General features: G+C 34.8%; 4 protein-coding genes across 13 annotated transcripts; 3 read left to right on the forward strand and 1 right to left on the reverse strand.

Annotated features, from left to right (window-relative positions):
* Positions 1-428: 428 nt before the first annotated feature.
* LOC129319665 (probable N-acetyltransferase HLS1) lies at positions 429-923 on the forward strand. Its single transcript, XM_054964754.1, has one exon. The coding sequence runs from the start codon at positions 429-431 to the stop codon at positions 921-923; it is 495 nt and encodes a 164-aa protein (XP_054820729.1).
* A 1150-nt stretch (positions 924-2073) lies between these two features.
* LOC129320984 (protein high chlorophyll fluorescent 107) lies at positions 2074-8004 on the reverse strand. 5 transcript variants are annotated; one of them, XM_054966696.1, is made up of 9 exons: positions 7418-8003; positions 7133-7276; positions 5633-5938; positions 5482-5541; positions 5119-5364; positions 4720-4830; positions 4347-4523; positions 3233-3344; positions 2647-2786 (listed from the first exon to the last, which is right to left on the reverse strand). In XM_054966696.1, the coding sequence occupies exons 1-8, from the start codon at positions 7973-7975 to the stop codon at positions 3264-3266; spliced, it is 1683 nt and encodes a 560-aa protein (XP_054822671.1). In that variant the 5' UTR covers positions 7976-8003; the 3' UTR covers positions 2647-2786; positions 3233-3263. The 5 variants fall into 5 exon arrangements, with proteins under 5 accessions (XP_054822670.1, XP_054822669.1, XP_054822671.1 ...); XM_054966695.1 differs by lacking the exon at positions 3233-3344 and having other exon boundaries at positions 2074-2786; positions 4347-4439; XM_054966694.1 differs by lacking the exon at positions 3233-3344 and having other exon boundaries at positions 2074-2786; positions 7418-8002.
* Positions 8005-8766: 762 nt separating this feature from the next.
* LOC129320792 (uncharacterized) lies at positions 8767-14567 on the forward strand. 6 transcript variants are annotated; one of them, XR_008595828.1, is made up of 13 exons: positions 8767-8891; positions 8963-9108; positions 9207-9255; positions 10288-10434; positions 11395-11528; positions 11641-11710; positions 11845-11935; positions 12571-12640; positions 12723-12818; positions 12951-13050; positions 13297-13383; positions 13479-13568; positions 14152-14292. XR_008595828.1 is itself a non-coding variant. In XM_054966397.1 (13 exons), exons 1-13 carry the CDS (start codon positions 8843-8845, stop codon positions 14278-14280), a joined length of 1251 nt encoding a protein of 416 aa, XP_054822372.1. In that variant the 5' UTR covers positions 8767-8842; the 3' UTR covers positions 14281-14567. The 6 variants fall into 6 exon arrangements, 5 of the variants coding, with proteins under 5 accessions (XP_054822372.1, XP_054822373.1, XP_054822374.1 ...); XM_054966397.1 differs by having other exon boundaries at positions 13486-13568; positions 14152-14567; XM_054966398.1 differs by having other exon boundaries at positions 10333-10434; positions 13486-13568; positions 14152-14567.
* A 2089-nt stretch (positions 14568-16656) lies between these two features.
* On the forward strand, positions 16657-22471 carry LOC129319191 (ATP-citrate synthase beta chain protein 1-like). Its single transcript, XM_054964184.1, has 16 exons — positions 16657-16756; positions 16865-16967; positions 17063-17128; positions 17865-17988; positions 18090-18224; positions 19060-19120; positions 19203-19279; positions 19408-19563; positions 19644-19772; positions 19898-20030; positions 20129-20256; positions 20450-20555; positions 20678-20754; positions 20860-20930; positions 21533-21817; positions 22370-22471. Exons 1-16 carry the CDS (start codon positions 16657-16659, stop codon positions 22443-22445), a joined length of 1827 nt encoding a protein of 608 aa, XP_054820159.1. The 3' UTR covers positions 22446-22471.
* The last annotated feature ends 1594 nt before the right edge of the window (positions 22472-24065 follow it).

The raw sequence follows: 24065 nt of genomic DNA on the forward strand, positions 1-24065 counted from the left end.
TTCTGCAGTGGAGATTATTATATAATGTTACAGTGAAAGTTGAAAAAAATTCTCTCTCGTTCAGGAGAGAAGGGATTGGACTACAACTCATCAGATCAGTTGAAGAATGGATGGTGAGAAATGGAGTTGAGTACACAATACTAGCAACTGAGAAGAAAAATGAAGCAACCTATTCACAAAGAAATGCAACTATTTCAACCTAAGCTCACTAGTCATCTTTGTTCAACCCACAAGTTCTTCTCCACTACCAAAACATATCTCAGTGAGGGACATCAAAATAGACAAGTTGCAGATAGAACACGCAGTTTCTCTGCACAGAAAAAGCTTCAAGACCAAAGACATGTTTCCCACTGACATGGAATCTATTTTGAACGAGAAGCTAAGCCTAGGAACTTGGGTTTGTTACTACAAAGGTGAAGGTTGGTTCAATGGAAGAAGTCCAAGCTCTAATTGAATCATGTTCAGCATATGGAATGATGCTAATGACTGAAGCAAATTATGATCTTCAACACAGAAATCATCATCTTCATCCTCCACTTAGGCTTCTGCATGATACTCTGAATCATGCAGGAGAGAATATCTTCCCTTGTCTGAGAATGTTATTGAGTGGTTCTTCACTGTCCAGGCCTTTTGGGTTTCTCTTCATTTATGGTCTCCATGGAGGAGAGAATCTTGGAGAGCTCATGGAATCTATTTGCAGGTTCACTTCAAGGTTGGGAGAGAGCATGAAGGGATGCAAAGTGATTATGACTGAGTTAGGGTTGGGTGATTCTCTCATAAACTTTGTTCCTCGTAATGCTTCTCTGTCATGTATTGATGATCTTTGGTGCATCAAGAGACTTTCAGGTCACAGTGACCAAAATGATGAACTGCTCATGAAGGGAGAGATTGGGAATGTGTTTGTGGATCCCAGAGAGTTTTAGGGTTAAAACTTATAATAACGTGATTAATATTTTGATTCTGTTTGTTTGGTAATGATTGTATTTTTTTCCCCATATTTGTCTTATGTATGAGAAAATAGTTGCATTAGTCATAACTCAAATAGCGCATGATTTAATATAGATTTCATATTTTAATTGATAGTGTTGTATCTATTGAAAATGCAATATGAAATTTTAGTCAAGTTGACCTAATATATTTGATTCTTTTAATTTTTCTTCACACTTTGGATCTCTGTGTGGGGGTGGTTATTCTGTTCAGGAGATTGAAAAATCAAATAAAATTAGTTTTAAAACATCCCTCCTTATTTCAAAAATACGACATCACTATTGATTAACATAAGTGTTAATAACTATTTTTCTTGAGGAGAATTATTTTAAGGTCCCTTGTACCACATTTAAATACTATAACGTCTATTTACAACATAATAAATGAAAACGATAACTTATTATAAACGAGTATTGTGATATTTAAATGTGTTTTGATAGACTTGTGTATAATTCTCTTCTTTTATTTTTTAATCAAGTTCCTTTCTCATATACTTCAAATCAAATCTTTGGCACATGTATCAAAAAATGGCCCAGGGGCTCAACAGATATTCCTGACGGAACGCAAGTAAAAATAGTAGGGTTATACTAATGCTTCCTTAAAATTTATAGTAACGTTAGACAAACTTCTGTCTTCAAAAAGGAAAAAGAAAAAACAATATACATATTTCCCCCGCATGTAATAATGTCACGGATCCCACTAAATAATATCAGTTTTATATCTTGGCTGCATTTTTGGCTTTAACATCAAAGAGTCCATCCAAAATACAATCACCAAGCAATACATCATGACTCATAAGCGTCTTCCTTCTATTCCTAAACAGATATATTCCTATGATCAGGATCTCCCCAATGTGTGATAGTCTCATGGGTCCCAATAAATAAAATCAAAATCTAGTCTGTAGTATGCAAGGTACTAAAAACTGAGCTGGTTGTTAAACTAGTCAAGACATTGATTTAAAAACTAATGATCAAAACTATAATTGAAGTGATCGAACTAGTATAAACCAACAATTATATTAAACCAGTTAAAATACTGATTTAACAGTTTAATAATTTAACCGGGGTAAGTTGACCAATATTTCCATACTATAATATTTTGGCTGACTTTTATGGTTCACAATCAAACATCAAGAGTCCATCCAAAATACAATCATCAAGAAATAAATTACAAGCCTATCCTATTTATTGCTAAATCATGCCTCTAGAATAACAGGCATGAGAACCAAATCCATAGCTCTGTAACTGCTTTATTATAACTATTTTTCATGTTGGAATACTTGAATACAAGAATCTCGGTGACAATGATTCTTTGGTATCTTTACAAGCTGTTTCTTAGGATGCTCTGTTTTAACCGGAAGACAGACATGTACAATTCTACGGCCTGTTTCACATGACACAAATCTGTGTTGCTCAAAGCCAATCCTAAACTATAATACACTATGCTGTGATGCTAGACTTTGACAGCCTGTTGTCCGATGATCTCCATATTCTTCTTGGAGACAAGCTTCTCTTGGAGAAAGAATTTCTAGGTGTTTCCAACAGATCATCGAGTTTGGAAGTATCTAGGGATAACCTGTCCATAACAAAAGCATCTACATTGAAACCACTTTCACTATCCACATCATTACCGTCAATGGAGCTAGGAGATGGGGTAGTCGACTCTGAATCAGCATTGTTATCATTTAGTCTGTACAAATTCTGGTCCACTTTTAGGAGCCTCTTCAAACTGTCAATGGCAGGGTCTATAATGTCTAAGAACCCCATAACCCACGAAGCATCATCAACAACTTCAGTTCGCTGTTGCATGAGATGAAATGTGTTTCAAAAAAGTTAGCCCTTCTGATTGAGTTGAGCAGAGAAAAACTACTATGATATTTTAATTTTTTGCTCCTTTTTTCACTTTTCTTAATATACACAGTACGAAGCAAATATGATGATTGAATCATGGCATAGAAAAATGTCAGTCATAAGGTTCTTTATTAGTATGACGAGAATCATGTGATAAATGGATAAAAAGTTTGTTGTCAAAACATTTCAAAATTACCTTCTATTAAAGTCATTAGATAGTGGGTGTAGCGAAGTATACTTCCAATCAAGGCACATCCCAAACTATCCCAAAAAATCACGAATCTTTCATAAATATTGCAAAGGGTCTTACATCAAGTATCATTTTCGTAAAAGGTCAAGCAGCAGAGCTGAATTAAGAGTTAATACCATTGATCGTCTAATATATTGAATCTTACATCTAGGTTTAACTAGTTGAATTTGGATGCATTAGTTGTTGCGAATTTCCTTGTTTGTTTTTCTCAGGTTCTTGCTTCTCCAGGTAATCCTACTCGTTAATGAATTTTTAACCTTAAAAAAGCACAATGAAAAGCTTCTGTAATGGATCTAAGGTGTAGAAAGAGCATTCATTAGGTAGTGAGCAATATTGTAGAAAATCTAAATTGCAAGTATCAATTTCTAGGGAGCTCATATGCATGATAAAATCCTATATAATACACAAAATAAAATTGAAACAGGCATATTTTTAATTTGCACACGATCTTTTTCTTTTTTGGCCAACTTAAGTTGCTTGCTATCACGTTGCACCAATTATATGGTTTGCGTTGGCAAAAAGGGGAATAACTGTCTAGCTTGCAAGTTAAAATATTTTTAATGTAGGATAGTTCAAAAGTTATTAAAAAAAGAAAAGAAAAAAAGAGCACGTAAATGAAGAAAATGAAAGATCAATAAACTGCATCACTAAGAAATGACAAACAAGAAAGATGCTCCGAGGGCAAAAACATTTAAAGAATTGAAGAACTGAAAGTTTAATTTATCAAAATAACCGAAGATCTCAAATATGTAAATTTATTATCAGCTAAGAATGTTATCTAAATTCAGCAATTTGAATTAGCATATGTCAGTTCAAGACATTTTGGCCTTCAAATTATTTATTAGAAATTGTGAAAAAATGAAATGCAAAAAGTTATCTAAATTGAGTTTGGATCATTGGTCAATACTTATGTCTTACAACCGATATAGAATTGTGACATGAAACATACTGCATTTAAAATTTAAAAATAGATTCAAAATGGGAAAAACAGTACAAGTAAACTTGGTAGCTCATTTCTATAGGAAGTCACATCAATGAGAAGGAATTCAATATTAGAAAATTATTAACTCGTGTATTTTAAGTTTCTCCTATTTTTGTGCTCCATAGATCTGGGTAAATAATTCAAAATCAAAGTGATGAGATAATCAGGTCCACTTCAGATTAAGCAATAGATAATACAGTTGAAAAAAAATTCTTCTGTTAACTTTTTATCAATTATTGTGGACCATGTATACTTTAAAATTCATCCGGGAAGTTACCTGCTGAAAATAGAGATCACGAATCTCCTCAGCACGAATAGAATTTCCTTGCTGTTCCTCCAATGATGCCCAAGTCATCCATGTGACAAAACTCTGGGAATTTATACTTAATGAGGATCTAAATAATCTGCGAGCAGCTGACAGATTACCAGCCCTCTGCTCCAGAACACCCCAAGCCTGCATTGGAAGGCACTAGCCATGAGAAGCCTTTTCTTTTTGGGGTTTTTTTTTTTTTTTTTGGCCTTTAGGGGTGAGACACTAGGAGTGTTCTCCACTGGCAACAGAGACTAAACTTCCCGAGGCATTGAGGGCAAAGAGTAGACCTCTACCAATTAACTAACAAGAAGTAGCCACATCAAAAGTCACTTATTACCTGCAGACACCGGGCAGCGCTTTCACTGGTTGAATCAATTGATAAAGCCTTTTGGTATAATTCTCTAGCCGTATTCAAGTTTCCTTCCTTCCACTCCATCCAACCCCAAGCCTGCATATTCCCAAACTTTTCAATTAATGTAATGCTTAAAACTTCAATATGAACCTAAATGAAGACAATAAATAGTGTTAGCTGAATTATGTCATAAATGAACTAATTAGTCACTTGAAAAAATTATTGGATCTCCTAGTAGGTCCCACAGCAAGAAAGAAATTTGAGAGCAAAAGACAGACAGAATTCACCATTGCAAGCTCATTAACCAACAGACCATGTAGAAAAGTCAAACTGAAGCAACAAAATTTTCAAAGTTGGAAAGATCTTTGTGAAGATATTTCTTACAATCCAGACTGGCTGATGCTTTGGATCCAATTGGGAGGCTCTCCTGAACAACACCCGAGCAAGATTTGCAGTTGAGTGTTTGTATTCTAATAATGCAAGAGACTGAAGGAGAACAGCATCCCTAGGATTTAGAGCATGGCCTATCTTTAGAAGCTTTCTTCCCTTGTCAATGTTGCCTACACTAGCTTCAAAAATGCCCCATACATGCCAAGCAAACCTATTTTTGGGACTTGCATTTACTGCATTCTGTTATTTGGACGAGACAAAAAGGAACATAAGGATAGAAATCAATCAATGCAACTAGCAAAGGAAAATGCCTAACGTGTATAAGTCTTCCAATTACAACAAGCTAGCATATATCACCTCAAACAATTGCCTGGCAGCGTGATTGTTTTCCTGTTGCATCTCCAATTGTGCCCAAGCCTAAATCAAAAAGAATTAAAACATTAAGATAGAATTGCAAGAATAATACGTTTAGAATCCATTACAAACTTACAGATCAATCAAGACTTACAAGCCAACTAGCACAGCTTTTAGGATTACACTTAGTGGCCTGCTTGAATAAATATCGAGCCTGCTGATACCGGTTTGCCCTAGCTTCAAGCAACGCAAGCGTTTGGTATATGTACTCATTTGGACCACAATGTTTAAGACCTTTGGCTAGTAGATTCCTTGCCTTCTTTAGATTTCCCTGCTTCAGCTCTAGAACAGCCCATCCATGCCAAGCCGCAACATGCCTCTTATCAGCAACTGTGGCAGCATCAAATAATTCCCTTGCTCTCCTGGTATTACCCATTTTCTTTTCAAGAACAGCCCAGCACTGTTTTAAGAATTTTTCAAGTGTTAACTTCAGTTCAAATAAAATAAAATAAAGTAAATTCAGCATATCATAGTACTAGCAGCAATCAGTCCTTATGTTAACAGATGAACTACTCTCACTGTGAGGTTATATTAAGTATCATCTTGAAGGATATTGGTATGCCAGGAATCAGTTATAGGCATAAATATTCCTCAGAAAACGCATAATTTTAGGTAAAATGAAAAAGACAAAGAAAAAGAAAAGAAGCATGGCTCCTACATGCAATTAATTATTGTATAAGAATAATCCAGACTCAGCTATGGCCATGACCATGAATCTTTGGCTAGTAACTCATCAATATTCTTGAAGATGCGAGGGAACATGAACTTTCATTGTCAGCATTGATGCTGAGAAAAATCATTGAGAAAGAAATGCATCTTAATTTACTTAGATGCCGTGAACTATTGCATAGGAACAGCAAACGCTTCAATGCATGCACATAATTCTGAAATCCCACCTTCAATTTTGTTTTTATTCCAAACTCTTTACAAGGACACAAATAAGGGCAGTATCAAGTCAAATTCCAAAAAGAACAAATACAGACATTTCTTAGGGCATAAGCTTCAAGAGGTCCCAAATTTACATAAGAAAATGTGACCCAAGATTAGGGGTGTTCTTGAGATAGGATAGGTGAAGGCCCAGGCCTAACATTTGGGAAAGATGAATTTACCTTAAAGCCCTAACTAGTAGGTTGGGCCTAGACTAGCCCAACTATATAATTTATTTGTTTATTCTCATTCTTTACATTTCCTTATATTATGTCTCACAATATTCTTCAGTCCGTAAACTGGATATGGTTAATAAAACAAAAGAGAAAAATTTGGCCATTCTGACGAAGTGCGCAAAAAAAACAAAAAAACAAAAAAATTCATAGATCGCTGTCCAATTTGCTCGGGGAAATTTTTCCTTAAAAAAATATATTTCGGTACACTCATATTTATATGCAAATACACAAGGGCCAGGCTCTAGCTTAGTTCATGAATTCAAAGCACTACTTGCCCTTACATGATAGACGTCACTTATTTGATTGAATGTAAATTTGAGCTTAAGCCGAAGCTGAACCCTCGTAATTCCTAATTCTATTTTGGCCATAAATCCAAACCAAAAACAATTATACTCATGATCACAATGCGAAAAACATAATTTAAGGCTAACCTGCCAAATGTAAGCATTTTCTCCTTGAGTTGTCTGGCAACCCTTCTCGTATATTTCTCTTGCCCGAGCAGTTTTCGATTGCTTGCTCAAAATTTTGCCCAGTGCCACATAAGGTCGACCATCTTCAGGCCAATATTCTATACACTTTTTTTCCCCAGATTAGGGGGGGGAAAATCAAAAGTCAGCAACAGTCCACCAAATTGACAAATAACTCCCGGGGACAGAACTTAAATACAGTTTGTTAGTTTGTGTCGTCAGATCACAGGGATGAGGAGGGGGAAGTACCTTCTCAAGCATTGCTTCAGCTTCTTCATACTGGAAATTCCTCGCCAAAACCTTCGCACGGTATAACGCCAAGTCCAAATTCACAACAAGCGGCTTCTCTTTAGTTTCAGATTCGACCCTCACCGGCTCAAACATCGGCATCTTCTTGGCAAACTCCTTAAGTCCGGCATCGATCGCCAAAGTTTTTGAGTCGGAATCCTCCACCTGCTGCTTCTCTTCTTCGCCGGAAAACTCCTTCACCGGCCGGCGAACTACCAGCACACTATCCTCCGCCGAGACAGTATTGCCGGAATCCGCTTCTCTGGACACGACGTCGTCCAACGTTTGGGTAGAAACGGGCTTTTTCTCGAGCACTGTGGTGGATGATGAGTCCCTGAGAGAACATTGTGGATTCACGGCGATATGGTGCGAAGGTGAGGAGTGTGAGGGCAAAATGGGTAATTTGAATCTGAACTTGAAGAGATGGTTAGGGTTTTGAGACTGAGTGAAGATTGTGAAGTTGGAAGAGCAGGAAGTGGAAGAGGAAGAGGATGAAGAAGAAAGAAGGAAGGAGTTCATTTCTGAACAAACTGTTTCGATTTTACATGCACTGAAAATGTGAGGCGGGATGTGGAAGAGGAAGATGACCCTGTACAATTACTTTTTAGCCCTTCCCCTCAATTATTATTAGTTTGGATATATGTTTAAAAATTTGTTTACTATTTATCACCTCTATTCAATTACCTTGTGTTCATTACAATTTAATTGAAATTAAAAAAATTTGATAAAAAAATTAATCGAATAAATATATGAGCAAAGTTATAATATCAGATGGATAAGCACAACGTTAATTACATGATACTCAAATAATAGAAAGTTGTAATTAAAATTGACAAATTATTTATTTGTGTTTTTTTATTTGGGATATAGATAAAATTTTATATTGAGAAGTTTGCTTTTCATATTGAATTTAACAACACATGAGTCTAAATCATTTTTTTAATATTAAACGTCATATGATTAGAAGAATAAAAGGCCAAATGGGAATAACTCAAACATGTTTGTTTTTTTTGTAAAAAAAAAAAAAACTTATTCATTCAACAAAAAGTCCAAGCCAATAAAATAGGAATCATGCCCATACCATAGAAAAGAAGTGTGGGAAGGGTAGTGGAGTAATTGTGCAAAATAAGAGTCGCTGGTCTAAATTTAACCACGTGGCCACAAGACTTAACTGGCTGAGACTTCATCCGAAAAGCAGATTTTTCTGACACGTGGACACTCTTTATTGGAATTTACGTTCAGATTCATGATATTGTAAAGTAACTTTATAACTTTATTGCGGAGTATTATTATCTTTTTTTATATTTTATAAAAATGATTTCTTATCCTCATTAAAAAAAGTTCTCTACTTTGTTCGTACGTGGCAACTTCAGCCTCTACGCCAGGATGGCTCTGAGAATCTCCTGCAATACACAAATTTTAACTACGCCTCAAGGTTGTTCTTCGTCTCTCTTCTTTTTCCCCCTCTTCCTCTCTCTAACGGCATTGTGTATTATGGTATTTCAGCGAAAGTGGATTCGAGAAGCAAGAAATGTGTTAACAATGTCAAAAGCATTGTGAATAATGCTGGGCTTCGTTCTATTACATCTTCTCCACTCGAAGCTCTCCAGAAAGGCAACTGGGTCAAGCTCATTTGTGGAGCGAGCTTTGAGGTGTGAAACTAAAACTCAATTTAATGATTCCCCGTGTTTCCCATACCCTAACTCTTACTTTTTAGTCTCCATTTGTTAAAACCTAACCTTCTTTTTAGGATGTTGTTGATATCAGGAACCTCAGTCTGGTTTACACTCTTGCTGGAGGTAAGATATTTATAGTTTATTTTGGGGGAAGTAATAGAACATACTGATGTTTCATCTTCTTCGTGGAATTAGCGTTTGTTATACGTTAATCTCCATTTGTAAAATATATAGAGGACAAAGGGTATTGGTACGCTGTCATAAATGTTAGCGGCGATACAGAGGGAGGGGGGAATGGTACGCTGTGAGTTTTCATTTTTTTTTCCTTAGAACTATGTTGGTGTTAACTATATGTGTTTTTCAATCTCCCTCCTCATAAGTCATAACTAAATATTGACTATGGCCTGGTCAGAGGTTACCTCTCTAAATGTTATTGGTACGCTGTCATAGTTCAAATGGTATTGGTACGCTGTCATAAATGTTAGCGGCGATACAGAGGGAGGGTGGAATGGTGCACCGTAAGTTTTCTTTTTCTTTTTTCTTAGAACTATGTTGGTGTTAACTATATGTGTTTTTCAATCTCCCTCCTCATAAGTCATAACTAAATATTGACTATGGCCTGGTCAGAGATTACCTCTCTATGGATGGTAAACTGGGTATTTAAGTTGTCATGGGTCACTGTCAATGCGTCACTATAGGATATGACACCATGTTAGGTGACATCTTATCTCACACCATCTAAAAATCATAGAGCGCTCAATACACATCATTTTTTGCTTTATTATATCCTTTCTATGATAATTTTCTAGTACTTTAACTATAACTATCAAATATCACAGTATCATATACTTTGGTGTTCTATTCTATAATATGATATTTAAGATGCCAAGGAGTATGAGATACCAATAGGCCAAAGGGCTTCTTAAAGATATATTTATGAGGCATTTGAAAAACAGATGCTTTAAATTAGTACATTTGTTTTTGGCGTTTTAGATTTTTGAATATATATCTCATACTATATGCTATATAAGATTTTAAATGCTAGAATGATTAGGATGTCTATTAATATCCACTGTGCTTTACTTTTCACCATTATCCATATGTGGATCTCAATGAGGAATATGAATTTAATTTATTTGAATTATATGGTTGCAGTTGACTGCATTGACTGTGCTGCTGATGCATCCGTGGTCAATGCAGTGAATGAAGGAATTGAGATAGCAAAAGACATTATAAACCTTCGAAGACCATGGCTGATGATTAGTGTCAATGATGATAAAGATCTTCACTTTCGTAAGGCCGGTAGGGAATTTATTTGCAGCAGTATATATGAACTTCAGATTAGGTCAGATATCTTTGAAACATCTATGCGACGTTTAAGTGTTCTAACATTTTCCGTACCTGAATAACTCTTGTGTCCTAATGAAGCATGTAATCCACCATATCATTATTTTATTATAGTTTCATCCATAATTCCTGTGTTGGAAGTTCAATCTCAATTATATATGACAAAGATTATAATGATGTTAAACAATCTACATTCACGGTTATAGATTATGATTCTCTTTTTGCATATTACTATAGATTTAAGGACATTTGGTATCTGAATCAGGCAACCAATGATGAATATTCAACAAAAAACTTTTCAAATATGATTGTGTGCACTATTTGAAGTAGATCATGACCCAAATAACTTTGAAATAAAATTTTGGGAGAATTACTTTAAGGTCTCACTCAAGACAATTAATTACTCCCAGGTCAGTTGACAATTGAGCTTAGGAGAATGACAGCACAATTGTCAATGGACTTAATAACAGCTCAGTTGTCAATGGACCTAGGAGTAATTAATTATCTTGAGTGAGACTTGTATGTAATTCTCCCTAAAAGTCTTTGAGATTCAATTTTAGAGTGGTGATGACAATTCCCTAGCTGAATTTGTCTACTTATAAAGTATGCAGAGGAAGGCTATTCTTCATTCCAACATTTATCTTCAAGCAGAATGATTTCTGAATGTAAACTTGAATTTCTCATTTCTATCCATAACTGTGGCATTAGATCCGTGAGTACATATTATATTGATAAAATATCACATGCCATTATTTATGAGAGCATTGTCATATTTTATGAATTCTATATTAAAAGATTTTCTCAAATGAAAACGGAGCCACAAAATGCATTCAGCTTAAGTAAAAGTATCAATGCATAGTTGATCTATCACTTGTTAGCAATTTATTAAAGATGTCCGCAATCCCTTCTCTGCAGAATTTGATCCAGATGACTGTCCAGCAGACTGCTCAAGGCCCTGTGTAAATGTGTGCCCTGCTAATGCAATATCATTCCAGGAGAATTCAACAATAGGAAGTTCTTATGAAACTCAAATACCGAGAGTACTAAAGGTCTTTCCTTACGGAAAATCTCATCATTTAATTCTATACAGACAAGTTTATCTCTTCCCCGCCCCCGGGGAGGTCAAAGGTTCTAAAAGTTTGAATTGTCACAAACATGCAGGATGGAGTTATAACTGAACGCTGCTATGGCTGTGGTCGCTGCTTTCCAGTTTGCCCCTATGATAAAATAAGTGGGAACTTCTTCCTCCATTTAAGATTTTAAGCTTGTAACTTCATTATTCATTCATTTCAGGCGAGATTCCTTATAACTGCCATGCTTTTTTTCCCCATATCTTCACATTATCCATTTGTTACTTTGATCCAGGAGAGGTAACATATATAAGAGACGCTACTACAACTGCTGATCTCATGAAGAGAGATGATGTTGATGCTATAGAGATACATACAAGTGGGAGGTAATTTTGCCCATCAAGTTGAGAATATTAAATTTTACAGGAAGCTGTTTTTAATCATGAGGGTGATAATTTTCATGATGACTTTCTTGAAACTTTTACTAGCAAGTTAATAAGTACACTGTCTCAATTTTTTTATGCATGGAATGTAATCATTTCCTAAACACTGGCCTTTCTCTCTATGTTCATTTTTCGAAGCAGGAGGGTTTGGCTATGCGAGAGATAATGGTAAAACATTTATAGTCCTTTGCTAAATAATTTAATAGGCTAAACTTTTGAGTTGGAGTGGTTTTTGACATGATACCAGAGCCCTTTATATACAAAGATTCCGTCATTGTTGGCCCCCAGCCTCTTAATTAAAGTTTTAGCCTGAGATAGGATAGACTTGTCAGCCAGTGCTTTTATCCAAACCTAAAGTCCAATGCACTTTGTTGTGACTTGTTAGAGATTACGATAAAATCATTATTGGTCTTCACATAATTACTAAAACTTTTGGGTTGAAATGATTCTTTACAAGAACAGTGAAGCATAATTTCTCCATGTAGAAGAGACTTCAAATTTCAAAATGTCATTTTTATGTTTCAGAATTCAAGTTAAACTAATCATATTTGTTCTTCTTATTTATGACTCTTCTACAGGCGGACTAATCTCTTCAGAGAACTATGGACTGCTCTGGGAGATTCAGTAAGATATTTGAAGCTAATAGCGGCAAGTATAACCTCCAACCTTTCTAATATTTGATGACTACAAGCAATGCTTTTAAATAATCTTTTAGCCTCTGGGTTTCTAGGTTAGCTTACCAAATGGTGGGGATTCAACAATATCCTTGATGAATGAAATATTTTCTATCATGAAACCCAATCTTCAAAGCTTCAACTTATGGCAGGTATGCCTTTATTTAGCTGTGTCAAAAACACAAATTTAGTATTTACGACTTTATTTATTATCATAAGCCGAAGTTTATTTCAATTTCTCTTTTCCTTTTAATAAACCCTTCTTTTCTCTATATAAACCCAAGTTGGATGGCCGTCCCATGAGTGGCGATATTGGGAGAGGAGCAACTAAGGAGACTATTGCCTTTGCTGTACAAATGGCAAATGCAAGAGACAGACCTCCTGGTTTGTATGAAAATTGAGTGTGGTCCATGAAAACATGCTGATTTATTTGTGCAGAAAACCTGGCAATAGTTGTGTTTGCTACCGTGATCACCAATAAAAAACGTGACAAATTAATTTCTTTTTATAACTCTGCATGACATTACTAGGGAACTTAACATTAAACACCAAAGGAATTTTATTTAAGTCTATTCCTTCACGTATAACTTCTAAAGATTCTTTCAATGTTTAACTGTATCTAAATGGTAGGCTTCCTTCAACTGGCTGGTGGAACTAATGCTCACACGATAGATGGGTTGAAGAAAGAGGGACTTTTCCAAACAACTGCTGTTGCCGGTAATAATGTCATTTGTTTGGCCTTCTCATTTTCTTCTGCTTCTCTCTTTTGCTGTATCATTACCATTCATTTGTTTTCCTCATTTTTCCTGGAGAATTCAGATTATGCAACCTCAAGAACCTGTTCAGCTGATTCATCCCATGCTTTAATTGGGGGTGTAGCTTATGGGGGCTACGCACGTAAGGTTGGTCATTCACAGTGTTCGCCTAATATTTTATCATCCATTTTTTATTTTCAATTGATTAAGCTAATTATGTATCACCTAAATTTATCTGCACATTTGGATTTGGTTTCTGGAATAGTGAACTAGGTTATCCTTAAAAATAACAAACTCATATATATTAATCACTTTATCAAGTGACGCAGAGATGTCAAATTGAGTAAAACTATGTTATTTTCAAGAACTTAATCATGCATCCACTAACTGTCAATGATTTAACCAAACAACAGAGAATATTGTGCATTTGCATAGAACTTGAAATGAGTAGCAGTACAACTTTTTACATTTTTTTTATTGATTATTGACTTTTATGACAATTTAAAGACCAGAATTGTTCATGTACTCAGTGGAGGAAACTGGATCAGTCCAAGTTGGTTAGTAAAACATACGCTTAAGTTTGGCATTTGATTCAAACATTTGTTCAATCCCGACGCATGCCATGTAATTATAAAATTCGAACTCTTTTTGTGGCCAACCCAATTTCCACTGATATTCAGCTAACGTAAAATGTGGCTAGTAGTAACTGACTGTAAATAACTTTGTTCAGATTGTAGGAAGAGCGCTGAGAGCCATGCAATCCCAGCATGGTATAGCTGCTCGTGTTGAGGATCATCCAGATCATCTCTTGCTGGCTCTTAAAGAAGCTCTTGCTTTGGTTGGACCTTTTAAGTGTTAATGATCAATGATCATATCTCACACCAGGATTCAGTGTTCTGCATAAAGTTGATCACAGGTCGGTTCATGAGGCTGTTTATATGTAGGATTGAAAATATGGCCCAAAACCTTGGCTCAGAATTAGGTATGTTGTGTCCGGTTAGTACAATTATGCAAGGGGAATATTCAAGTGTCTATATTCAGGTGGAAATTATAGTTCGAGAAACAGTTCATCAGATATGGAAGGATAGAAGTAGGAACTTCATATGTTATTTACGAGCCAATCTACTTAAATCATTTTTGTGAGAATGTTGAGATGATTGTACGTTAATACTTTCCAATTCTTATTCAAAACTATCTCAAAAATAAAGTGCCAATCCTTGACAACAACTGAATGGTTTATTGAAGAAAGATATAGAAAAGAATGACAGGACAGGACCTAAATGTTATATAGGCCTAGTCTGTCTGTGTGTGTACCAAGAAAGGTTTTTACCTTAAAAGACCCTAAATCATATTTCCTTTTCAATGGATCATGCAATGGTTGTAAACTTGTAAAGATGGTTAATGTCAAGGTGCTATACTACTATAACAGATTTCGTTTTAAAACAAAAGTTGATTAAAAGAAAATTACCATGCTGGAAACTGAATTTTCATTCCAGTCAAAATCTGAAGGTGCTCATCTGGAGCTGAAACAATAATAATAGCGTGCAAACATCTTAATGAGATAACTAATTTTAAGTTAAATGTTAGCCTGTGAATAATTTTGTGAAAAATTTGATGTCGTTTCATACAAATTTGCAATGAAATGATTTTCCCAAAACAAATCGATGGCTGTAAAGCATATTAAAATGTGGCACACAAGTGAGGAACACATTCCATAACATTATTAATTTATGTTAGGGTAAGAGTAGATGATTTCTTTTATTTTGAAGTTGTCTGATTAAAGTATGATAAATTTACAGTTTAATCGAAAATGATGCACTTGATTGTTTGAACGCACGCACGCTCATTATATTATTATTAGAAAAGTACACGTACACATTAATTGAAAATGTCAGCGTACATTTTGCCAACAAAAATACTGAATATCTTGACATAAAAACTAAGAAGTACGTGCAAAATGTTTTTAATCTTGTTCACACAAAATATGGCTCCTTTGTTGCTTATTAAGTCATGTTTTAAGGGCACAAATTGATGACCCATTCCATTTCATTATTAAAGAAAAAAAGATTGAAAGATAGAGACTTGATTTTATTAATTTAAATATGAAGAGTCAAAACCCACCGAATTAAAATTATAAAAAAAATACTTTATACAGAGCTTGAGACAAACTACAATTTTCATGACTTACGATAATACAATTTCTCTTTGTCAATTTTTATGTTATATATTTTGTTTTTCCAACAAAGGAATTAATTAAATATCAGCATAAAAATTTGACATTCTTTCATATTTTAATTATTATGTTATTATTATAAAAGTATATGCATATTAATTGTATTGAAATTAAAGAATATCATAATATATGTTGCCAATAAAAATTACAAAATATCATAATATCAAAACAAAGAATTACGTGCAAAAAAATTTTTAATCTTGTTCACAAGAACATGGCTCATTTATTGCTCATTTGGTCATGCTTCAATGGCACAAATCAGTAGCCCATTACATTTAATTATTAAAGAAAAAATTGAAAGATAAAGACTTAATTTTATTATTTTAAATATGAAGGGACAAAAAGCACTCTGGTAAAAAATTATTAAAAAAAAAATACAACTCTTATCATTATAGTTTATTTTCCCCTTCCCCTTTGATCTTGGCGTATTTATCTGCTAAGTTAATGAGGCCTTACTTTCTTATCTGAATTCTGACGACCTTTGTTATCCTTTTTTTGTCAAAGGAAAGATTTTACGGTCACACTGCTTATTACTATTCATTTCTGGAATTTATTTGTCAAGTGATAATTGATATTTTTGGTGAGAGACAAAATATGCTTCATTTTTTCTATGTCATATGTTAATCTCTTCGGCTACTTAAGATAAAAATGTGAATCCTTTGAACTAAGTATACTACATCTATAGGCATGAAAATCTGACACTCAATCATGGGACAAAAACCTAACTAACTTGAGTTGGTAGCAAATGTTTCAGCAGAGAGAAAGATGCTAAACTCTGTTGGCCATTACTGATAAAGGAAATGTTTTTAATTTAAAATTTTATCTTAATTTTTTTAAAAAAAAAAAAATCATGTACAAGTTGATCTACCATGCAGTATGAACTGTGTTTTTGTGTTTATATGAATCTGTGGCGTCCCGTTATTCTTCTTCTAGGTTGTTTCTGCTGTAATCTAGAAATTGACAGACCATTATGCCCTCAGATTTCTCGTTTCCTTCATCATCATGGCAACTGGACAACTCTTCTCTCGCTCAACTCAAGCTTTGCTTTACAACTACAAGCAACTTCCAATCCAGAGCATGCTTGATTTTGATTTCCTTTGTGGTTTGTATCGATTCATGGGAGAATATCTAATAGGATAATCACATGATTGTTTGCTTTCAAATTTCAATAGAAATGAAAAAAAAAAAAAATCTGGTTTTGATGTTATAGGAAGGGAAACACCATCAGTTGCAGCAATAATCAATCCTGGTTCAGAGGGATTCCAGAAGCTCTTTTTCGGTCAGGAGGAAATTTCCATCCCAGTGCATGCAAGGTAGGTGTTTTATTCAATCATTTGAAGTCACTAACTTTTTTTTTTTTCTGTCCACATGTTATAATTTCTCAGCATTAAGTTTTCTTGCTTTGCAGCATTGAAGCAGCTTGTGCTGCACATCCCACTGCCAATGTCTTCATCAATTTTGAATCATTTAGAAGGTCAGAATTCATTAATTCACTAATTTATGTTGGTGGCAATGATTCTTTGAAAAGTAGAAGAAGAGATAAGTAAGAATATTGTGCACAATGTTTTCAAAACTTGGGCAATACTTCCATTTAGGTTTAATTTGCTCCCATCTATTCCAAACTTTGGTTTCAAATTGGGTTGATAGGGGGAAAAAAATTCAAGATACGACGAAGGTTCTTGAGCATTGTTTGCACTCTCAATACTCAAGCCAAAACAATAATGGCTTTTGTAAAGTGATAATTTGACCTGAGTTTGGATTTATGTGTGAATTGAATGGTGGTAAGAAATAATCATAGACAATGAAGTGGTGCCTTTTGAAGTAACATAACTCTTCAATAAAGAAAATATAACCATATGAGCCATAGCGTTTCATGAACCAATACTATCCATCAAAGGTTACTTCATAAAGAGTAACATCTTTTTAGTTCGAAGGTTTACTTAGATAACACAATCTTTCACCAAGTGGTGGTTATCACAGCTTTTGGTTTCATAACCTTCTGAACGTGTCTTTTGGTATTACAAGGACATAACCTCAGGGACTTTTAGCGTTGTGTCCCTCATTTAACCTTTCATATAAGGTCCTTAATTTATAAGGACATGACTTTATAGGATACAATTTTATTCATTTTGAAAATATTCTCACAATTATTTATTTTTGGTGATCTAATTTAATTATGTAGTTCAATGAAAACGAATTATTGCTTGCAGTGCTGCTTCATCATCCATGGCCGCTTTGAAGCAACCAACTATTAGAGTTGTTTCCATTATTGCTGAAGGTGTTCCTGAGGCAGGCACTAAGCAATTGATTGCATATGCACAAGCAAACAATAAGGTGAGGGGAGAAAAGGAATTTATATCAATCAATTCAGCTAAATAGCTAAAGATACTAACCTGAGAAAAATTTTTTTTTTATTGGCCATGATGATGTCCTAGGTTTTTATTGGCCCTGCCCCTATTGGAGGCATTCAAGCTGGTGCTTTTAAGATAGGTGACACAGCTGGAAAAATTGACAATATTATTCAATGCAAGCTGTACAGGCCTGGATCTATTGGCTTTGTTTCTAAATCCGTCTGTAGTTATTCATTTTTCTTATTTTCATTTGTGGATTTTCTATCACTTAAATAGGCCTCAGTGAAGTTCTTATCCACTTTCCCTGTGAATCTTCCTGCAATTCTCACCTGTTTTATGTTAAGAAAATTTGAGATTTGTTGGATTTTTGAAAAGGTGCACTCTTAAATTTTAGATGTGATACTTGGTTTGTCCACACCTGCACTAAAGCTGAACACAACGATCCACTGCTGTGATTTTAATATTAAAATTAAGTTTTAGTTTCTTGACATTTACTTGATTTCTTCATCATTTAACTGGCTTCTTGGATGCTGCATTGAAGATATTTGAATGACTTAGATGTATAGACAATAGGACATTAAAAGGCTGGAAGATATTTGTCAGTGTTATTTGATAAGCTTTATCCTAAAATTTAATTTACTTTTTCGTCCTATTCAGTTATATTGCAAAATAGAGACTAAATTCCTGCAGATCTATGGTGAATATTGAACTCAATGTCATTGTTGATTTCAGAATGGAAATGATTATGACATGATAGTTAAATGGAGAAGCACAATATCAATTTCACTACAGAAATTCAGTGCATCATAATAGCACAAAATGGTAGTTTACTTGGATAATTGAACTCCATGGCATTCGTAACTGTTTTTCTGCTTTTATTTTAAAAGAAGATTAACTAACGGTGATCACAGCTATTGTACGAATGATAGGCTCAGGAAATTTTAATAAGTTGCTTGATTGGTTATTTAGCACTAAGCTTGAGCTACATTTATTTGCATTGTGTAATCTGTAAAATATGATGGTTCTCAGAGAACATAACCTTAATGAACTATAGGGTGGGATCTCCAATGAATTATACAGCACAATTGCACGTGTAACTGATGGAATTTATGAAGGTGCTAATGAGGATTTTCTTTTCTTTTTTTTTTTATCCTTTTGCACTTCTTTATGCTTATGTTGACTGTACTTTTGTTATAGGCATTGCCATTGGAGGGGATGTTTCCCACAGTTCCACACTTTTTGATCATATCTTAAGATTTAACAACATTCCACAGGTAAACTGTTTTTTGTCCTGGAGAATTGCATAGCACATATTGTAACCACAACTAATGGCTAGCTGATTAGAATACAATGGAATTTCTTTTTGTTGTCCATGATCAGTGTAGATTTGTTTGAGCTACAGGTTAAAATGATTGTTGTACTTGGAGAACTTGGTGGGCGTGATGAATATTCCCTAGTGGAATCACTAAAACAAGGGAAAGTGACCAAACCAGTTGTGGCCTGGGTCAATGAAGCCTGTGTGCAACTCTTCAACTCAGAAGTAAAATTTGGTCATACTGCATGTCACTGATCCATTATCTTTGACTAAGTATCAATTAAAGAGCATTTCTAATATTTAGTGGAACTTCTATAAATTAGGGAGCTAAAAGTGATGGAGAGATGGAGTCTACTCTAGCAAAGAATCGAGCATTAAGGGAAGCAGGAGCTGTTGTTACCACTTCTTTTGAAGCTTTCAAAGACGCTATAAAGGAAACGTTTGAGAAATTGGTTAGTTTAGCTCGCTTGTTGCTTGAGATTTTATTTATCAGTATGTGAGTAGGGAGTGATGCTCCAAAGAAGTCTCTAGTTTCCTCATGTAGCTATAATCTTATAATGGGCATCATATTTGCTAGGTTGGAGAAGGGAAGATCACACCAGTGAAGGAGTTTACTCCTGCACAGGTCCCTGAGGACCTTAACTCTGCAATTAAGAGTGGAAAAGTCCGTGTTCCAACTCATATTATTTCCACAATCTCTGATGAAAGGGGTATGTTGTGATTCCTATAATGCTTTAACTTGGAAATGAGTTGTTTGTTGCTCAGACTCAAAGGTTGAACTAAATTTCTTACCCAATATTTTCTATAGGAGAGGTGCAATGCTATGCTGGTGTGCCCATGTCTTCCATTATTGAAATGGGTTATGGTGTGGGTGATGTTATCTCTCTTTTGTGGTTCAAACGCAGTCTTCCTCGTTATTGTACACAATTTATTGAGGTAGGCTAAACAAAGCTATGTTTTTTTTGGAAACATAGTCAAAATTTGATCCCCCTTTTTGTATGAAAACTGGTATGTGCAACAAATTGTATAGATACTTCCTTGCGAGTTTTGCATATAGTTACTGCTTTCCAAAGTAAATTGTTGATTTCATCTTCTAGCTTCTATCTTGCTGATTCATTGCATTGGTCAGATCTGCATCATGATGTGTGCTGACCATGGTCCTTGTGCCTCTGGTGCTCACAACACAATAGTGACAGCAAGAGCTGGGAAGGACCTTATTTCCAGTCTTGTATTAGGTAAATTACATGCATTTGATGTTTCTTTTGAATTTTGGCTAAAAATGATAGATCGAGCAGGATTTTTTTTTTGTTTTTTGGGGGTCAAATTTCCATCCAATAAGTAACAAATTCTCAAACAGGTTTGCTCACTATTGGTCCTCGATTTGGCGGTGCCATTGATGATACTGCACGCTACTTCAAGGATGCTTATGATAGGGTATGATTCAAAGGCTTTGTTTGTGAACCTGGCATGCTTCAACTTTGATTATCCAACATGATCTCCTAAAACTATTACATGAGGTTCTATGCTATGTGATGTCAGGGTCTTACACCTTATGATTTTGTTGAAGGCATGAAAAAGAAGCACATTCGTGTGCCAGGAATTAGGCATAGGTAATGCAATATTTTTTTTGGTTCCTTATTTGACATCCATTCAGTTGCTGTGTTAATATTATTGGGAGTAAAAGGGTTAAAAATCATTTTTTTCCTAAAACTTTTTTCTAGAAGCGTTGGGCATCCTGTACCTAAAGGTGAGACAATATCCCCCCTAAATAATTTTTATTAGGAGCAAAATCGTCTTTCCATCAAAGACCTATCATCTTCTCTATTATTTATTGACGTGGAATAGTTGTGGGATCTAAGTAGAGTGATAGCAAGAAATTTTTACCTATTTTGCCACTGTTTTGCCGCTCAAATCTAGCCTGGTTCCTATCATTGTCATTACCACTTCAAGCTTCTTTGGCTCCTATCAAATGGTCAAAATGGGTCAAAATGTCACTATATGTGAGCCCCGCAACTATTCTATGTTGGCTGATAACGAAAAAAATGATTGGTCTTTAATAAGGGTGATTCTCTCCTAAGTAAAATTGTTTTGGGGGGATATTGTTCTATCCTTCAATATAAGGTACCTAGCACTCTTAAAAAAAAATTAGGGGGGAAAATTGTCTTTAACCCAAACTTAAATGTCTGAAGCTTGGTTCCTCTTTGTGAAAAAGGGTCAAGAATAGGGACAACAAAGATAAGAGAGTTGAGCTTCTGCAGAACTTTGCACGCGCTCATTTTCCTTCTGTGAAATACATGGAATATGCTGTTCAAGTTGAAACCTACACCCTCTCAAAGGCAAATAACCTGATTCTTAACATAGATGGTGCAATTGGATCTCTCTTTTTGGATCTACTTGGTGGTAATGGGATGTTCACCAAGCAAGAGATTGATGAAATTGTGGAAATTGGCTATCTGAATGGAATCTTTGTACTAGCTCGTTCCATTGGTCTGATTGGGTAAGTTAAAGTTCAATCTTTATTGTTGTAATTTTACCGTTTTTGCCTTGGAATTGATTGAAAACAGAAGCTAGATAGTTACGTGTAGATTATATTTTCAATGGCCAACACTGAAGCAAAATCCATTCATGTAAAAATCAGATGTGTTTTTGACCATGCTGTAAGGTAAGGAGGCTAGTGACACATTATTTGAAATTTTGGACTTTTTTGATCCTTTATGTCCTCGTCAAATATACCAATTATCATTATTGGTCATTGCCAATAATACGAGAGATGACTAGACGCTCCTGAGCTGAAAAATATAAGCTCATAATTCATTGGTTATGATTTAGAGCATGTTTAGTTTCATGATGAAAACTACCAAAACTATGGTTTTGGTAGTTTCCAACTTGAAAATTGAAATCATACGCTTCTAGAGTACACGTCGTCTTTGAATCAATTGAGTTCAGAATTTCAAATTCTCCCCTGCTTATTTTCATGATACTGAAAGTGTACAGTTACACACAGTGATCAAGGCTTCATCCCAATCATTGTTTTTGATTGACATTTCAGGCATACTTTTGACCAAAAGAGACTGAAACAACCACTCTATCGCCACCCATGGGAAGATGTTCTCTACTTAAAGTGAGAGGGTTATGTGTGTCCATGAGAAATTTTTTATCCTTCAACAAAATAGCAATCTACTGGGAATTCCTGGGTCTGCAATATACAGGAATGATCAATATTTTCTTAACTGTTTATGAGAATTGTGCCGTACGATTTCTCTACCAAGCCATCCTCTGTAAGCTTTATTTAATACTGGAAAAATAAATAACAGCATTATATATTATGCAAAGTTCTGGATCTGAGTTAAATTTTATTAAGTTCTGGGCAATATGCAGGAATGATCAAAGGGGATGATAATGGATAAGTTGGAGTGGCTGTGAGTTAAATTTTTCTAAGTTCTGGTCTTCATTAAGTGACTATTACAATCTTTGAATAATTCTGGGTTCTCAACACTTTGGATTTATGCAGCTGGAGGCATCTTGGTATTTATTACAAAAGTTGGAAATAGTCAAACAAATGATCTGGGTTGGCATACCTCTGTTTGGTATCTAGTCCGTTTATTCTGGTCATCTATATATTAAAAAGACCAAGTCTAAAACTTTATCCCAAAAAAAAATTCCTAGTACTTATGCACATTCTACCATCTCTATTGTGGATATTCATACTTGTTTGGTTGGGTAGTTGTGTGGGGAAAGTCTGCAAACTACTGTTTATTTAAAAACTAAAGAAATTTGTTAGGAGCTATGCTAGCTTAATTAGAGGTCTCGAGTTTGAGCTCTAAATATATAGTGTTAAATATTTTTTCAGAAAGCGTACTATCTTTATGATCCAACCTAGCTCGATCCAGATTAGCCATGGTTTGAAAGTCTCCAGATCCCAGGTGCACATTCAAAATAAAAATAAAAACTAGAGGAATTGGGATTTAAAATAATCAAATATCTGGGGAATTATAGGTCCAAGTCATGCATTCTCTCTTGCCTCTTGGCTCTTGTGAGTAGAGGAGGAAGAAAATATACCTGATATGCTTGCATTGGTTTAGTTTCTATGTAGAAACAGAGTTACTGTGTGAACTCAATTTGGGTTCACAGCAAATATCACACAAACAGAAAGGAAGAGCAAGCTAAGGAGTACTCAAAATGATACACGCATCAATCAAAAAATGGTTCTGATCACCCTTATATAGCCTTCATGCGTGAAGCAAGGCAACATGTGTGCACGATTATTGAAGGTTCCCTCCCTTAATCAAAAAGAAAAGAGAAAATGATGCTCAAGAGCCCGCATTTATCACATATAAATACCCAAATTTTCTCATTGTTATGACAAGACCCACCCTATTCCATAAGTGAGCTTATATTTGAGTCTAATCTAGTGGATAATCCAACAATTCTTTTTACATAAATCAATCAAGTAAGAGCCTAAGTTTATTGCATACAAATACCTAAATTTTCTTATTATTCTGATAAGATTCTATTTCATGAGTGGGCTTATATTTGGGGCTTGATTCATTAAAGGTGGAGAACCCAACAATTCTTTTTATGTAAATCAATCAAGACAAATACAAGGAGGGGCACATAAGAGTGCTTGCCCCTTATATTACAAACTTTCTTTTGGATTATATTAGTTTTCATTTGTAAAGCATGCAAAAATTAATTTTAACCCCAACTTTCTTGTAACATTTCAATTTTGGCACCCCATATGTCAA

Source organism: Prosopis cineraria, unplaced genomic scaffold (assembly GCF_029017545.1).
Source record: "Prosopis cineraria cultivar Desert tree isolate PC_DT_omini unplaced genomic scaffold, ASM2901754v1 PC9, whole genome shotgun sequence".
Taxonomy (NCBI): domain Eukaryota; kingdom Viridiplantae; phylum Streptophyta; class Magnoliopsida; order Fabales; family Fabaceae; genus Prosopis; species Prosopis cineraria.